Source organism: Xiphophorus maculatus, chromosome 20 (assembly GCF_002775205.1).
Source record: "Xiphophorus maculatus strain JP 163 A chromosome 20, X_maculatus-5.0-male, whole genome shotgun sequence".
Taxonomy (NCBI): domain Eukaryota; kingdom Metazoa; phylum Chordata; class Actinopteri; order Cyprinodontiformes; family Poeciliidae; genus Xiphophorus; species Xiphophorus maculatus.
In genome coordinates, this window is record NC_036462.1 from 18,590,859 (window position 1) to 18,609,360 (window position 18,502).

The 18,502-nt window shown below is 37.8% G+C and overlaps 1 protein-coding gene across 2 annotated transcripts; it reads right to left on the minus strand.

Annotated features, from left to right (window-relative positions):
* Positions 1-1,299: 1,299 nt before the first annotated feature.
* Positions 1,300-12,047, minus strand: nbl1 (neuroblastoma 1, DAN family BMP antagonist). 2 transcript variants are annotated; one of them, XM_014474547.2, is made up of 4 exons: positions 11,593-12,047; positions 7,058-7,238; positions 5,719-5,830; positions 1,300-1,853 (listed from the first exon to the last, which is right to left on the minus strand). In XM_014474547.2, exons 1-4 carry the CDS (start codon positions 11,603-11,605, stop codon positions 1,566-1,568), a joined length of 594 nt encoding a protein of 197 aa, XP_014330033.2. In that variant the 5' UTR covers positions 11,606-12,047; the 3' UTR covers positions 1,300-1,565. The 2 variants fall into 2 exon arrangements, with proteins under 2 accessions (XP_014330033.2, XP_023180226.1); XM_023324458.1 differs by lacking the exon at positions 11,593-12,047 and adding an exon at positions 7,316-7,554.
* Between the last annotated feature and the right edge of the window lie 6,455 nt (positions 12,048-18,502).

An 18,502-nucleotide genomic window follows, 5' to 3' on the forward strand; every position in this document is an offset into this window, starting at 1 on the left:
TTCTTGAAGAATCCATCACATTCATCACATTGTCACGAATGTGATGCAGTTTGTTTTTCATAACAAAACAAAAGATGAACAATTTCTAACCGTATTCACTGTGTGATCATCAACAAAAGTTGCTCAGATCGTTCTTCTTTTACACAAAACACAACAACATGCAGCGGCATGAAGGGACTTTGGGGACAGAAATTTTAAACAAGCTTTTTAAATTCAGTTGCCTAAATGAAAATGGATAAACAAGCAAACACTGGGGAAGAGCTTTCATCTCGGCCCCAAAACATGAGCTTTACCTTTGAGGTAGACGGATCGGATTCAAACAAACGTAAACAGCTTGCTGCTTTCCCATCATGCAGCTCTTCTGCATCTATAAAATGTTTGCCCGTGGCTGGAGTTTTGTTGATCAAAGCGACTAAGACTTTGTGCCAAACAGAAACACAGCTTTGTTTTTGAAGGGGAGTCGTGGGTAAACCTTACACAGCCTGGAGGTGTTTGTGCTCATTCACATTTAGCCTTAACGTAATCATAACATGTTTTACTGACTAAATGTAACATTAATGTTTTTGAAGTGCCACAACCAGAGTCCAAACTGGAAGTTGGAGGAGCTACAGATTAGGGTGATGGCAAGGAGGCCTTCCAACCTATAAGATTTGGAGACTCATAAAATAAAACAGTCAAACAGAACCAAGCAAAAGACACAAAGTAGAGAGGAACGAGTGAGAGTAAGGAAGAGCAGAACAAGAGATGACAAAAGGAGTCAAGGAAAGTAGGAGACAAGAAAGGAAGGACAGAAAGAAGAGAGGTGGTGGAAGGATAAACGGAGGGAAAGACTAGAGGGTAAAGAAGCAAGAGAACAAGGAAGGAAGAAAGGAAGGAAAGAACAATACAAAAATGAAAACAAGGTAAAAGTAAGACAAGACACTAAGAAAGGACAGAACAGATACAAGGTAAAGAAGGAAAGGATGTGAAGAAGGACATAAAGGAAGTAAAGAAAGGATACCAGGTAAGAAAGCAAGACTGACAGATACAAGGCAAAAAGGAAAAAAGAAAGGAAGAAAATATGGAAGCAGGATGGAAAGTAGGAAAAAATAAGAATACAGAGTAGAGGGAAGAACAGAAGGAAGAAAGGACACAATGTTTAGACAACACTGGAATAAAGTATAAAAATAGAAAATTTCTTCACATTTCTTATTTTCTTTTTCAATACTTATACAAATGTGTAAAACGCAGAAATCAAACTTGCAGTGTTTCCCAGGCTGGAGACGAACTCTGATTAATTCATATGAACAGAAGACAGGAGACTTTTACCAAACAGAGCATTTATTACACTCAAAGCAGAATAAAAGCCCTTACAGTATATCAACAGGCTACAGTCATCAGGCCTCTGCGTGTATTACTGAAAACACACAAGCGCGTAGTGTTTATGTGAGCTCATTCTGATAACGCGGCCCTGTGGGTTTATGCCTTCAAAGAAAGATTCAAAGTGCCGTAACGATACTACAGAGGAAGCAGCGAGGAGGAGGAGGAGGAGTGAAGGCGAGCAGAGAGTCATTACAGCTGTGGCTCTAGCCTCCGTCTGACGCGTGGGGCAGCGTGGGATGGTGGTGCGCGAGAGGGTGGGCCTGCTTGTCAGACAGGCTGTCTGCGTGGGGCAGAGAGTGGGCCGGGTCTCCGATCAGCGGGTCGGATAGAGACGGAGCTGAATCCAGGGTGTTGTCTGCTGGATAGAGCTGCATCAGCGCCCCCTCCTGGACGCTTTCCTTACTGCAGGACTGGCAGCTGCAGTGCAGGATCCGCTCCACCAGCTTGTCCACGCGTGGAGAATCCTCGCTGCCGGGGCACTCCAGAGTCACCTGCACGCAAACGCATTGACGCAAATTAACACACCTGTGGAAGTTCAGAGTTTCTTTCTATGTTGTTTAACAGTTGTTGCCATTTTTTGTAACTCACTGTTACTTGAAATTAGCGATTACTTTAGTAATAGATCAATCAAATAAAACAATAGGCACATTCTGCTGATTTCTCATAAGAGCCTTTTCTATTAAATACATTAAAATATGCAAATACACAATTAAATCCCCCTTTTAAATAATAAAATAAACATTTATTTCCTAAAATGCAATAACATAGCATTCCTTTATGAATGCTTGATCATTTGTAGCAAAAGGTGCATCTTTAAAAAAGTGAATGTGCAAAGCTCAGGCCGTTCTGCTTGACTTAACACTAACACAGTGCAGGACGGATCTGTTTAGTTTTTCAATTAACTGATTAAGAAATGGACAGCAAAAGTTGCTTAGTAACAGATTTAAAAAAAAAAATTTTTTACAGAATTTGAACCAGGTGAAGCTAAAACTGCAACTTGAGGAGTATTGGTTAGAACATATTTACAAACAAAGGGTTTTTATATTTTAAATGCAAAAATATACATTTTTGTACAGCTTTGGCTTAATTGCAGATGTGAATATGTTGCTATTTCAGCCTTTTTGTCTGAATCTGTGTACTTTAGGTAACGATTAATCAGTTGCTAGACAATTATTATAATAATTGATTCAATGCAATTAATCTGGTTAATCATTTCAGCCATATTTGATTTTTCTGCTTTCTGACATTTTGAAGTGTTAGGAACATGGTCTATAGTTTTATAAATGTTTTTACAGTATTGCTAAATATCTGGTGCGTTCAGCCCAGTTACTCTAACATTTCCATGCAGCCGACTGGCTTTAGAGATAATCTAATCACTCAGAAGAGCCTCCTGTGTGTAATTTAACCTCAGCATAAATCATGTTTACTTCTGTGAAGGCTTCAGAGGTTTCTTAGTAAGCAAACAGCATCAGGAAGACCCAGGAAAACAGCAGAAGGTCAAAGAAGTTAAAGAAGAGTTAAGTTAAAAACAATATCCATAAACCTGAAGCAATGTTCAATCTATCACTCAAAACTGGAAAGAGTGTCAAACAAGCCCATCCTCCCAAACTGAAAGGCAATAATTATTCAGGGAAGAAGCCAGGAGGTCTATGACATTCATACTAAAATAGATATACCCAAACAGAAAAGTTAGAATATTCTAAAGAAGAAAAAAAATCTGTTAAACCTTCACACTTTACCAAGCTCAACATGCCAGAGTTCATTAGTTTCACATTAAAACATAAAATACTGAAGTTCTGTGTGAATTTATGGGAGATTTTTCTACAGTTGAGAGGCGCGACATTTAATACCTGAAAAAAAAACAAACCCTGAAACATAAAGGACACCAACACAACAGAGGAGAAACGGAGTCTAGGAAAGGACAAATTAGGAAACAAGGAAGAAAGGACAGAAAGAAGAGAGGTGGTATACAAGCAAGGAAGGAAAGACCAGTGAGGGAATAAGTGAGAAAACATTAACACGAGGAACAAAGAAGGGAAGAAAGTACATTACAAAGAAATCATGGAATGAAGACTAAAGGGGGACAAACTTTATTTAATACTGTAAGCCTTAAATCTGGAAAAAATAATTTCATGTTCCTTTTTCCAGTCTTGGAAAATAAAGAAATCCAATTCAGTTCTTCTTAACTACACAGAAGCACTAAAAGCACTATTGCCACAGCTTAAGTTTACCATGCTATGAGAATTTCATACTGACTCACTGATTTCATACTGATTTCATAGGGTCAGATAGGCCTTGAAATAAGGCCTATCTGACACTCAGTGAAACAGAGATAAAGTTGGTCAACTTTTAACATGAAGCTATGACAGGCGTATAGACCTGCTGAGGAGGGTTGTGTTACACAAACTCAGCCGGCTCTCCAGACCTCACACAACTCGCCTCCCTCCCTCTCTTGTTTCCCTTATGCCCTGAAAATGATCGTTCAGCCATTTCAACGGGAGCCGGAGCATCAGGGAGCAGCTCCGGCTCTTCTTTCGTGAGAACCGACTCTGCCTTGCTTCAGACTCAATTAGATTAAAAGTCCTGCACCAACAATCATTTACACAGACAAAGGCATCCATTTCCACACAGACAGGGGGAAAGTGATCGAAAATGCTTTTTTTTCTTTCTTCTTGTCTGTGTTCACCTCACCTGTCATGTCTACCTGGCGTATTTAAGATTAAATACGCTAATATTTAATCTTTTCCTGTTAACATATAACAGGAAAAGGGACGCAATATTACTAACCTTGCTCCCTAATCGACTGAAGGTAAAATTAAGATCTTTTTTATCGTTTATTTCTGTTTTGCTGTTAACTTTTTCTGTGTGTTGTGGTTATCCGTCTCCTTCCGTTACCATAGCTACGCTCACTCGAAAGTTACCAAAATAAGAGCATATAGGTAGTTCCAAAGGCGTTTTTACTCAGTTTACCTTTAGACTACTAAGTTTCAACACTAAGACAACTAGAACATTTTTTCCAATAATATCACATTTCACAGGTCAGTAAAAAATTTTAATTAAAAAGAAGAACTAGGGAGGGAAAGTAGGTCAGTTATGCTAGCTTGACTTGACAACCCTAGCCCTAAGTAGATGTGCTGTGCAGGGCGGTGTGTTTCGGTTCATCCATCCATCCATTTTCTAACATTTTCTTAGACGGGTCGGGAGGGCTGCTGGTGCCTACCCCCAGCTAATGTCCCGGGCGAGAGGCGGGGGTCACCCTGGACAGGTCGCCAGTCTGTTGCAGGGCAACACAGAGACAGACAGGACAAACAACAATGCACACACACTCACACCTAGGGAGAATTTAGAGAGATCAATTAACCTAACTGTCATGTTTTTGGACTGTGGGAGGACGAGAACCCACGCATACACATGCGATCTCCATGCAGAAAGACCCCGGGCCAGGAATCAAACCCAGGACCTTCTTGCTGCAAGGCAACAGTCCTACCTACTGAGCCACTGGTGCAGCCCATCGGTTCAGTTTAAAAGAATAAATAAATGAAGCGACCCACACACCTACCTTCTGACAGACCATCAGTAGAGCAAGTGTTTAAATAATTAACCATCACTGTGTCCAGGAAACCACTTATTAATAATTGTGAAATAAACATCAACAACCCTGAAAATAAAACACTGCAACAGACTGAATGTTCTGTTCTCTATGTAGGAAATGTTTGCGTTTTTTTTCGTGTTGAATCCTGATACACATGAAAGTAATTTCTGCTGTGTGAGCTAGAGGAGCTGTTGTCAGACTGTTGCTATGGCAACGGGTCTGTGTGTACCCGAAAGCCAACACAGAGAGTGAGAATAAAAAAGTAGAAGAATACAAGTTGTTTTGAGTTGCCTTAGCAGAATATAAAATGCTACACTCTGCTTCATCTACTGAGACTGTTTTCATGGTTTTTCTCTTACGGTTGTTTAAAGAAGCAAACACACCTCATCGCTCATGTACAGGCGAGTGTTGGTGTGCATTTGCACTGCAAAAACACAAAACATCAAGGATTTTTGGTCTAGTTTCTTGTCCAAATATTTTAGTACACTTGAAATAAGGCAAACTTACAAGTAACTTTTCAGCAGGAAATATGAGCTTGTTTTAAGTCAGTAATTCCTTAATATTCATTTTTAAAAAGTACCAATACCACTCACAAAATGGAGATTATTTCACTTATGGAAAAAATGTCTTATTAAAAGTGAAATAATCTTCCAGTGGACCTTGTAAAATTTTTTATAGGCCAAAAACTTTACTAGACCAAAATACTTGGTAAGATTTTGTGTTTTTGCAGTGCGCTGCGTGAGCTAATGCGCAATAACTCTTACCACTTCCCACTGTGTCTGGGCAGGCGTGCAGGAGTCACAGTGCGCCAGAGACTCGGTGGACTGTGGGAACGTGTTTGGGACGCTGTAGCTGAAGCACTGGCCCAGACAGGCTCTGTACAACAAAGAGGAGAGAGTGCATGAACGTGCCTGCCCCACAGACATGATGTGCTGGAGTCGACCGAAGCGCTCGCGCCTGTGTAAGCAAGAGCTGCAGGGGGAAAAAAAACAGAGCGCCTGAAATCTGAACTGATTTACAAAGCCTGAGGATTCTCAGAGGCCTCGGGGAAAACACACACTCACAAAATGGAGACTTGTTTTTCCACAAATGGTGGTCATTCGAGAGTTTTCGGATGGTAAAACCGACATCAGGTTTCAGGTGAATGAAGTGAGTATTTCCTACAAATGAAGGATGTAAGTTTTGCTTTTGAACGATTTCTATCCTCAAAATATCCAACATATAAAATCATTTATTTAACAAGAAACATTCAAAAGTAGGGCATATCTGAAACAGAAACTAATCTAATTTGGGCTATGCATAAGTTAAATAAGTCAGCCTAAGAAATCCAAAACTTACTTTTGAATATTTACTGTTCCATTGTCCATTAAACTTCAACTTTAGCAAAACTTTGTTAAAAGAAAATGTTCCACAGATATCTTTAAGAGTTTTACTAAACTAATATCGGTTATCTTGCTGTTTGCAGTCTGTGTGACTTCATTGGAGAAAACTGCTTACCATAAATAGAGCCTGTACTCAAATCTAGAGAAAAGTATAAAATGATTTGCACATGAAAGGCTCTTAATGTAACTTTCATAATGCAATAAAGTTGCACGATCCTTATTTTAAAGGCTATTAATTTTTTTTGTTCTACCATTATATATAGACATTTTATCAATGGAAATATTAAAACTAATAAAACAGAAAAATAAAATGTCCTGACGCCAATAAACACATGTGGCGAAATTATAAAGGTAATGAAACAAAGCAAGTTAAGAGCAAAAATAAAATAAAATAAATAATAAAAATTAAGTTTAAGAAAACATTCCATTATTTTGTGAAAAATAAGACAAGAAAAAAATAAGATGAAGATTAAAATAATATGAAATTCAACTAAACCCCAAGAAATGAGTACAAACATTAAAATCAAAATTAAATGAAAATAAACAATTAAGAATAAAATAAAAATGATATTAAGAAAACTATTATAAAAATTGGGAATAAAATTATGTACATCAAATTGAAGCAGAAACAAACGGAACAATTTAAAACAAAACAAGCCGTGTGAGGCTGTTGTTGTCTTTCAGCCTGTTGCTCGGACAAACAGAGGGCCTTCGTCCTGACCTGTTTTGGATGGAGCGCGGCTGACATCCTGTGTGCCCGACGATCTGAGTGATGTTCTTGGCTTCGCACCAGGCGCTCTTGTCAGGGAACAGCGCCAGGCGGTTGATGTGTGCAGGCGCTGCCGCTGAATGCAACGCAAACAGAGCGCAGCAAATCTGAATCCTCTGCCACATGGCTGCGCCTGTAAGGCAGGAAAACCACAGCATGTCACTGATAACTGCATTACTTCAACAGGTCCGATTACCGTAATGGTTTTACATGGATTTGCTCTTCTTGATGTTGACTGACAACTTCCGGGTGATTATCAGATAAATCCCCACTGATCAGCTTTTATCTAGATACAGTCGGCTCAGCTGCAGGACCGATTCAGACGTGCTTTTAAATATGTCAGTGAGATGAAGATCTTGTTCCCGCAGATGTAAAACAATGAAGCCGGGAGGCAAATATGTGCCCTTCCTGTCTACAACAGCATGGCTGTCCGCTGCTCGCTTTCACTCTCCTCCTTAAAAATGCCTCAGACAGTAACGTCATTTACGAGCGACAAAATTTTTTTCTCCAGCTGCTTATAAAAAGTTCCTCCATGTCATCAACATCCAGTCTTTGTGATCACTTTAGCACCTCCATCTGGCATTTATATTTTCCTGCAGCTATAATGTTCCCAGATGAAAGAGCTGAAGTCTAGGCATGGATTTCATTCACAAAGAGCAATTAGAAATATGTCAAGGTACAGATGAAGCACCCTGCTCATGCTAAAGTGAAGGTGTCCCACCTTTTAAGGGTTAAAGTGTAAAACACGATACTCTGTTAAATGTTTACTACTTTGTGAAACTATAATCATTTAAATCAAACCACAATATCTATCCACATCTATGTGTTCATTTAAGTATACTTTGATGAAAGAGAATGATGTCAGAATGATGGTGGGGCACTACTGTGTCCGGTGTTTGGGTGTTTGAACAGGAACAGTTGAGCCTTCAGGATGTTTAAATCACATATCTTGGCTGTTTCTTTTTGTTTGGTTTATCTTTGGTTTTGAGTGCGAGTTCTTTTCTTAAACTACCGCATGCCACGGCATCATCATCCAGGTTTTCTCATATTGTTTCATTCTTAGCATACGTGAACTTCTGAATTTAACTGAACTGATTAAGAAATCTTTGATATTTTTATTTAATCTGATGTAATGTCAAACTGTTATTTGTATTTTTTTTTTTACTGTGGGTGTGAGTTCCAGTCCTGATTGTTGTATATTCTGTTTCCAAGCAGCCAAACTTTGATCCAATCTTTTCTAATCTCATCTTGAAATATGTTTCATTTGATTCTTAGACAGTTAATAAAAAAAATCACAGTTTTGCTTTATGTTGACTGTCCATTAATCATATATATAGAAAGTTGTTTTTTTTAAATTTACTCTACTTTGTAAATTATTTAGTCATGAACTTGTGAGATGAACACAAATTAACTTTGTGGACATTTAATCACTTTTCTACGAACAGCCTCTTGCAAAGACGCAAGTTGCTCTTATGACTCTTATTAAATTATTATGATTTAACAATCATCAATTATTAGAAATAATTGATGATATTAAAACACATTTTAACACCAATCAACAGATTTACAAACAGCAATTAGCTGAAAAGTAATGTTTAGATAATTGATTAAAATGCCACATAGTTTTTTTGTTTTGTGCCTATTTCTTAAAGATGCGCTTTTTTAAACACATGTTGCACAGCAGGCTTGTATGACCAGACACAGAACTGAAAATGAAACTGGAGAAAATTAAACAAATAAATAAACTGCAAATGAAAACTTCAAACGACCTCGAAAACGTCTGAAGGGCCGTTGAAGACATGAAGAAAGTCTGACAGAAAAATATGACATGAAGAAATCAGCCGGTGACTGAAAGCAGAAGATTTTTTTATGTTTTACATTAAGATAAAAACTGTAGCGATCTGCAAGTGAACTTTCATAAAAAACATCCAACAGATTCCTCACAGTTACCAGATCATTACATTAAATCATCACTAATTCAGTCTATTAAATTATTCCACACGTCACAGTGCAAATATAGTCAGTTATATATTTACTTAACGTATCCTTATGGGTTCAAACTACCTTTTTCATATTTTGTAAAGCTACAGCCTCAAATGTAAATATATTTTCTTTTCTTTTTCAAATCTAGTGACCTTTACTGGACAGTAAGCAGGCAGGAGAGAGAAGGGAAGACATGCAGGAAATGAAGCGAAAATCAAACCCAGGACAACTGAGCTGAAGACCGCAGCCTCTGCATGCGGCGCACTGAGCCTCCCAGCGCCGTCAATGTACTTTTATAAAGCTTTTTTATGATTTAAACAATATGAAGTAATGGATAATTGCACAGTGGACTCAAATGAACACATCGTTTTTAAAATATGTTGCAAATAAAAATACATAAGGGCTGTTGTGCATATGCAGCAAACCTTTATTACTGTAATAACACTAAATAAAACCCAGAGTTTTCAGAAGAGACTCAGATTCAGATTAATTTTGTCAAAGTCAGCAAAGGCCATGAAATGCTTTGGATGAGAAGAAGAAGTACTAACAGAATTCAGCAGAAGTAAAAATAAACATTTACAAAGTACAAAAGAAATCTAGCAAGCAATATAGTAAAAAAAAAAATAACGGTTAAGAATGAATAAATTATATTTAGTAACCTACTTGTGTGTGATTTAATCTCAGTGTAAGTTCAGGAGCTCTGTAAAACTGTCTGAGGTATGTTAGAGAATAAGCAGCATCAGTAATAACAAGGAACACAGCAGATGTGAAAGAACTGGTCTACATGCAAAAGGTATGGCATGTGTGGCAGAAATCACTGTCATAAAACATAATGGTGGCACCATTATGCTGTGGGAATGATTTTTTTTTTCCAGCAGGGACAGGGAAGCACTAAAGATGTTACAGTCCAGGGAGAAAACCTGTTACAGGCAGAAAAAGAGGCTCATCTTCCAGGACAACAACCCTAAAATACAGCCGGAGCTACTAGTACAGCTACAGTATAGACAACACCATGCTCATGAGTTACAGTGGCCCAGTCAAAGTCCAGAACAAAATCTAATTGAGAATCTGTGGTAAAGATAAAAATAGATGTTCACTGCAGCTCCTCATCCAACCCGACTGAGCTTATGATATTTATCATGTCAGTCTGTGGCCTTTATCTTACTATCATTTAACCTGAGAAATTAATTATAAGAATTTTGATTTGTTATTGTCACAGTAAATTCCAATCAATGATTTTTAAATGCCCCCAAAACATTATTGATTGTCAGTTGTACAATTTTCTCCACTATTTGTTCATTGAGAGCATCAATGAACAAATCAATGAACAAATGTCAATGAATTTGAAAATATGACTAAATGCAGTTACTGTGTTAAACTTAGTGATAAGAACCACGCTTCTTTATGTGACTGGTGTCTTAAAAGCGTTACAAGAACATTTGTGTGGCTTTGTACACTGAAAAAAAACCAATGGAGGTCCAACTTTTAAAAAATGTATTTAATTTGTTACATGTAATCAAGTTAAGTTTGTCAAACTTACTTTGTTTACACTTGTGGAGCATGACAACTTAATATATTTACTTGAATAAACTTAATTGTATTACTTGTAACACATTGTTTAGGTTGGATCACCTGTTTATTTTTTCAGTGTACAGTCACAGCCAGATGATTACCTAAAAAAGTAATGAATAAAGCTTAACACAAACTATGGTGATAAAAGTTGAAGTCCATATCGCCCCTCTGAAGTGTAGTCTACGGTTATAATGTGAGAAAATAGATTTAAAATTTTTTTTAAAAACTTTTAGCGGTGTGAATACTTTAGCAAGGCATTGACCTCTTTTCTCTTCTTCTATAGAGAAAAATAAGACCAAAAAACTATCACTTTGGTTGGCGTATATATAATATTAGATGGTGATCTTAAAAGCACAAATTGGTCTTGTTAACCATTTTAATGATTAAAAAAATAAACACAGAAAAAGTTTAACAGGACACTGAAGGAACACCAACAAATTAACAAAAATTATTTTGTTACATGTAGTAGAATAAAGTTTGTCAAACTTACTTCTTTATCATGACAACTTAGTAAACTTAATATGTTTACTTGGAAACAACTTAATTTGATTACTTGTAACCAATACACAATTTTTTTGAAGTTGATCACCTGTTTTATTTTTTTCAGTGTCGTCACAACCAGTTTTAAAAACAGAAACAGTTTTCATCGTTACTTTCATCGTGATAAAACTTGAAATCCACATCGTCTTATGGTTGTAATGTGGAAAAATACATATATCGGTGTAAATACTTTTGCAAAGCATCGACTTTTCCCCCCTTTTCTAAAAATGACAAACAAAAAACTTTTCATCTGTCAATTTGGTTGGTGTAGTTTGCATATTAAAACATACGAAAACTTTCCCAGTTCACTATTTTCAAAATAAATAAACAAATAATAACTTTAAAGGGCACTGAAACACCTCCAGAGGTGTGGGGTTAGTCGGGGCACCTACCAGCGCTCATCATCGCCGAGGTGAGGAGCCTCCGCCGGATGAACTCCGCGCAAAGTCCCGCTGATCCTCAATCCAGCGGAAATGTGAAGATGCGCACTGCCTTCGTACCGACAACCACAAAAAAAAAAAAAAAAAAAAAAAAAAAAAACGTCGGCAATGATGATCCGAGCTCAGCCGGTCACACAACACTTACATCATCCGGGAAAGAAACGGCACCGAGCGACGCCGTCCGAGCCGGGAGGAGGAAGGAGGATGAGGGGGGGATAGACAGAGAGGCAGAAGGCTATCTCATCTCCGAGTCTTCTTTCCCCCTTCAGTGTTCAGTCTCTCTGTAATTCCTCTGGAAAACACTTTCCAAGTTGTTGTCTTTCGTTGTAAAACTCTCATGCGAGGGGTGGAGGCGCGGCCGAGCCCTCAAACAGGCGGCCTGCTGCGCCGTTTCTGGGAGAAACTAAACGAGGAGGAGGAGGAGGCAGAGGAGGAAGAGGAGGAAGAGGAGGAGGGGGGCCGAACTGCTGGAAAGCTTTCAAATGTTTCCCTAAAGTGGAGCCATCATATTTACTCTCCAAATGTGCAAATGCAAAGGGATTAAACACACAAGGCGTGTTTACAGACATCCGCACACATCTGGCATTGCTTTGATAACATGTGCTTCCAGGTTTTGTAATTGAACATTAATAACAGCGTATAATAATGATGTATGGCTGGAAAACAGATGTGGATTCTGTCCCGTTTCTCTAGCGCTGGAACATTAAAAGAAAGTTTGAGATGCTGAAATTGTTGAAATAGCTGGTTACTAAACAGAAGCTCATGACAAATTGATTTATTTGCGGTCTGCAGTGAAACCGCAGAGAGACTCGTGGGCATGTGATATGCTGAGAGGCATTATGTTCCCTGGTTTGGCTGACCTGAGGGTGAGCCCTCCTTCAAATCTTATTAAAAAGGGAACGCAGGAAATAACAAGCTAACCTTTGGAGGATTTAAAATAAAAATGTGTGTCCTTCCTGGGTCAAAAACTCTGGTAAGTCAAAGCTGAAATCCATAGAAATAAACACAGTAAAATAATTAAAGGTACAGTACCTGCAAAAATTATAATAATAATAATAATAATAATGGCGAAAAATGTGACGCGGTTCTGTAAACAGCTCAGTAAAATATAGAAATGGATAAAATAATAATATGAATTATATGTTCAGATTTAGATGTTTTCAGCCTCATATTGTGTTTTTAATGTTGGCCAATTTTTCTTGCCCTTTTTAATGCCTGTAGTTTCTGGGTAAATAAAACTGGAAGGTAAAATCTGAAATCTGAACAAAATAACCTTAGTAAAATTATCAGCTTAGCAACATGAAATGAGATGCAATTCTTTACACAGTACATTACAAATTGCTTTTATTTTTCATAATACCACAACATAAAATACAACCAAAAAATATAGAATCCATAAAAAGTGATAAAATCATTCCCACAACATAATGCTGCCACCACCATGTCTAATTATTGCCATCTAGTTGCTCTGTCTGAACATGGTTAACACATTATTTAGCTATAAAATAATGTTTACATGATCAGCTTTTGCATTTTTGAGCTGGATTTCAACTTAGCTAATGTTATATTTTTCTATGTATTCATTTATTTTTTTAAGTTAAACATCATTTTACCAGGAAGTCCCTTGAGATAAAATCTCCTTTTTGTGGGTGACCTAGACAACAAATAATAAAAAGTGAGTACAGACAAATAAAACATCATAAAATGATCAGATATCAACAAGAATAGACCTTAAGATTGAAACTTATGTAAATAATTTAAAAGGGGTGAAAGAACAGAAGAGTTTTAGGAACAGTTTTAAATTTGTTCACATTTTTGAAGCTGAATTAGAATACCAACAAAAACACACATCTAAAAATACTTATTTTCTTTTAAACAAACCACAGTCAGAGTTTCCCCCAGAAAACTTGCTACGCCTGGTGGTTGGGTGCTAGGGCAGTCCTCCAGCGGCGGCCATGTTTTTCAGTTAAAAAGAAATGTTTAAAGTTGACAGGAAATTTTTAAATATCACTTGTTAGTTATGCGCTATTGGAAGACTGAAAGATTAATACCTAAACACCAACTGTAGTCTTAAAAAAATGGGATAATTAAAAACAATCTAAAATAAATAAACAATGCTAAATCTGGTGCACAAGTAAAGTCTGGTGGCCCGCCAGGCTTATAATACACTGTGGGAAACCCTGACATTAACAGTATCTTGTCTCTAATGCTTCCCAACACCAGACTCCTTTTGAGTCTGTTTTATCTAGAAGCATCAACACTGTTAAGTTAAGCAACTTTTATCTTGGTGATCTCAGGCTTTAGCAAACTTAAATCTTTAGACTCCAGTAAGGCAGCTTCTGCTCACATAGCTCAATGAAATTTCACATTTTAGTGAAATGTCATGGTAAAAGTGATTGATTTTCCTCAGGGGGGAATCAGCTGAGAAACTATTTGCAGCTGAGAGATCCTGATCTCTGCAGCTGGCCCCGGCTCCTGGGGTGATGAGTTCACTGCCTCTAATGTGTGCTCGAAATTAAATTTCTCTTTGGTCTTGTGGTGGGATCACAGATACAGATGGGTTCAATGCAGAAATCAGATTCCCGTGTCTTTTAAAGACATGTTTGTGAAATAAAGAAATTGTTCTTTGGGCACTGGAGCGTTACACAAAGCCACAAAATTCAATTTGAGCAAGCTCTTGGAGACAATGACATCTGATAATCTTTATAACTCAGAAGTGAACTGAGAAAGTGGGATTTGATAGAGGATATTAAAGTTGACCTATTATGCTTCCTTGAACCAGTTAGGATAAGTTTATGAGATACACAAAAATATTGATTACATTTTTTTGCACATAATCATTCTTAGATAAGATTTTAATTTGATCCGTTCTGCCTATTTTCAGCGCCTTTCAGAATGAGCTGTTTTACGGCCTCTTATCACTTTAAATCCTAATATGTTTCTGCTGGCCATGTTCCCTCAACTCAACATTTACACTCGTATGTGAAAACGGCTGCAAGCACCATGATATGACCGTACATCTCTGAAAAGCAGAAGTGGAGCCTCCAGCACAACAAACAAGTATGCAGCACATGGTTTCTGGATGGTAAGTGAACAACAAAACACTTGTCTTTTCCAGCAGCCATTGTACAGCGGTAAAACCAGCTGAGCGAACGTGCCGGAGCTGTGCTTGGGTTGCTAGGAAACAGCACATGTCCTGTCAATTGTGACTAATTTTGAAATGGCTCATTTTTAGAAGCAATTGAGACTCAAATGGAAGTATAAAAACATACAAAAAGTTAATTTTGCACAGTGGGTCCCCTTTAAGACCAGCTTATTACTCTGGGTTGAAAATCTCAAAGAGCTACATCCCACTCCCTCACTCACACCTTCTGTTCCCAGATGTTCTGGTCCACACTCACGCCCCTATCGGCTTCACGCTTCACCTGCTAACAGCTATTTTAATGGATGGGGGATGAGTGACACGGTCTAATTTCTGACAGGGTTACTCTGTGCCAGATGCATCTCAGCACAGGCAGCGCTGAAGAAGCGAGCCTTTGAGCGCAGGCCCATGGACCAGACCCTGTTCCCATTGTGCAAAGGAATGTATGTGCTTACATTACTGACAAAATTGTTGCTGTGATGAAAAGGGAAATATGAGTGTCTGTGTAATGGAGAGCGGTGTTCGCTTTGATGTGAAAGTGTTCAACATGTGTTACACTCCGACGTGAAAAGTGCAGAACTCACCTGTTAGTAATAAGGCCCAGGTCCCAGTCCAGAAAGGGCATTTCGCTGCATTCCTCAGATTCTGCTCCACCAGGGTGGCTGGATGGATGTGTGCACAGTCTCACACACACACACACACACACACACACACACACACACACACACACACACACACACACACACACACACACACACACACACACACACACACGCACACACACGCACACACACACACACACACACACACACAGAAACATTTTCCTGTCATTCTCCAAACCCATGCAACAGCTCATTAGTGAGGAGACACACTCCAGATTGTCCTGCAGAGTTGGTGGATGCGCAGGACAAAAGAGACGATGTGTAGATAAATAATTTTTCAGCTTACAGAGATAAAAAGCCGTTTTGGTAATTACAAACTCTTCTCTGCAATAATCGCAACATAAAACAGGACAATGCATGTTGAATCATGTTTGGTCTAATTTTAAAAAAGTGGAAAAAAGCTCGATGTGGGTCTCTGTCTTTTCTTGATATCTGAAAGAAATCTATCCGTCCATCCGTACCAAAGCAGCAGCAACGACCAAAGAATGTTGGTGGTGAAACAAAAACATAATAAACTGGAATATTAAGATAAATATTAAGCTAAACAAACACAAACTTGTAAGTGAAAATGATACATTTCTCAATTAAAAACCCGAAAAGGGCAGCATGCATTTGAATTCAGTCCCTTTATTTTAATACTCCTCAATAAAATTAGAAGCAACCAGAAGCCTTCAGAAATCGGATTAGTAAAGAATCGTTTTGTAATTTAATCCCATGTAAATAGCGGTTCTGTGAGCGAACAAACTGGGTCATGAAGCCCAAACACAGCAGACAGGTCAGGGAGAAAACTTTGGAGACGTTTAAAGCAGAATGATGAGATAAAATAATATTCCAAACATTGAAAATCTTACAGAGCTCTCAGTCCAATTCATCGCCTGAACTGAAAATCCTCCAAAGACATGTCTGTCCACACAGACTGACGAGCAAAGCAAGGAGAGTATAAATCTGGACGCTGTCAGGGAGATGCACTTCAAAATGAAAAAGATACAGAGGAATATTTAAGTTAAATATTAGAAAATGTAACATTTAGTTTGGAAAATCAATAATTTAGTTAGCAAAATAAATATTTAATTTGGAAGCTAAATATTTGGCTTGTTAAATAAATATTTAGTTTGGAACTCTGACATTTATAAATGTATTAACATGGTGGAAACATGATTTTTGAAAAATTAACAGCCACATTTTTTCTTCATGACAGGCTAAATAAACCAGATTATTGCTGTTGGCGTTTTACTCCACAAAACCAGCCCATACGTAACGTCTTAAAAATAAAAAAGCAACGACATGGAGTGAAAGGAGCACAACACCTAGAAGAAACTATTGATAAAACAGGAAGATCGCATCACCAGTTTGGTAATATTTCAGATATTTAAAAATGAATTAATAATGATCAATATGACTGATATAAAAGCCTTATTTCGTGATGTTTTTCACCCATACTAACTTTTTCCTGCAGGGAAAATGGAAGCTGGTCACAGTTGATTAGATGAAGCTAAAAACAGGACAATCATGGGGGGAAAAACGCAAAAGACTTAAAACTGGACAGGAAAAACTCCACACATACAACAAAGCAATGGTTAAAACAAGGTTAGTTATGATTTTCTTAAGTTGTGTGACGTAACAGAAAGACATTAAATCAGGTATACTCTGGGCTGAAACAAGTCAAACAGAAAATGTTTAATATGTGGCAAAAAACAAACAAACAAAAAAAACCTACATTAGTGGCTATCAACAGTCTACAGTTTCAAAGCAGATCATTGTTGAGAGAGGCCTTTTGGTCGGCAGAATCATTTGGAGTTAACTTGTTCAGTGCAAAAGCTGCCTCAGCTGATGGAGAGTCCGCTGTCATCATTTTAAAACCAGCACACGAGCTTAAAAGCACGACCAAGACCAAGAGTGATATTCTGGTCCAAAAATCTAAAGGTTTACTCCAGAGAGGAGGAGGCAGAGAGGTGCAGCTGATCTGGAGGACAGATACAAGTCCCAGGGCGCAAATAGAAACGCTGACATTCTTCCGCTGAATAAAACCACACCATTTTTTTAAACAATACTCTGTTGAAAAATGTAATAATTCCTAACAAATGCTGCGGTACAGTGACCTGGGAAGTGGGAAGTGGGAGCTGTGAGACCGGAGATAACGGTGTTCCGGTTCAGAATTTCAACATAGCGACGCCCATGTTTGCTAAATCTCTTACAAGCATAATTTTAAGGTTTACCTTCCGTAGATAAACACCACTTTTAATTTGTTCAGTGTAGAGTTACAGGCGCTACATGTAAGTAACACTGATTTTAGACACTTTTTTGTGCGTCTTGTAAAATAATTGTGTTTCCACCGTAGCTCGCATTGTAGAATCGAAGAGCGGCCATCTTGAAACGCCAAGTCGGAGCTGATCCCAGTTTCAAATCGGGAAATCAGACTTTGGAAAGCGATACAGTCGATATTTCCGACAGGGAAGTCGGAATTTCCCAGTTCCGAGTACAACTGGAACGCCGTAATAGTGTATTTACCCTGCTATATTTTTGGTTGGAGTTATTTTGCTAACATGAAGGGACTACTACAGTGTATAAAGGCCATTGTGGATAAAAAAAGGAGTACATTTTCACCAAAACACTTTTACATGTTTAGATTAATCTCTAAACAAGGAAGTTACTAAGCTTCAAAAGTTTAAAATTTGCAAGAAAGAAACCCTCAAATGTTAAGATCTCTTTAATTTTCTAGAAAAAAAAAGATTTTATAGAAAAAAACTTGAAAATGTGAGTTTCAAAAAGTCAAACACTTTCAAAACTTGGGAAAAGTCAATAATTTCACAATTTTTTCCAGAAAATGTATGTTTTTTGACAGAAATGTACTCGTTTTTTATGTACAATGGCTACAATACGCTCTTGTAAGGAGATATGGCTGACTAGGAATTAACATTTTCAACAAGGTCAAGGCGATACAACTTCTTTGTACTAAAGGCATGGGAACTATTACTAAAAACTTAACAAAAAACCTGAACCAAGTCTTTAATGTGTTGAAATGGCCTAAATCTGTTTCTTTCCTTCTTACCTGTCAACA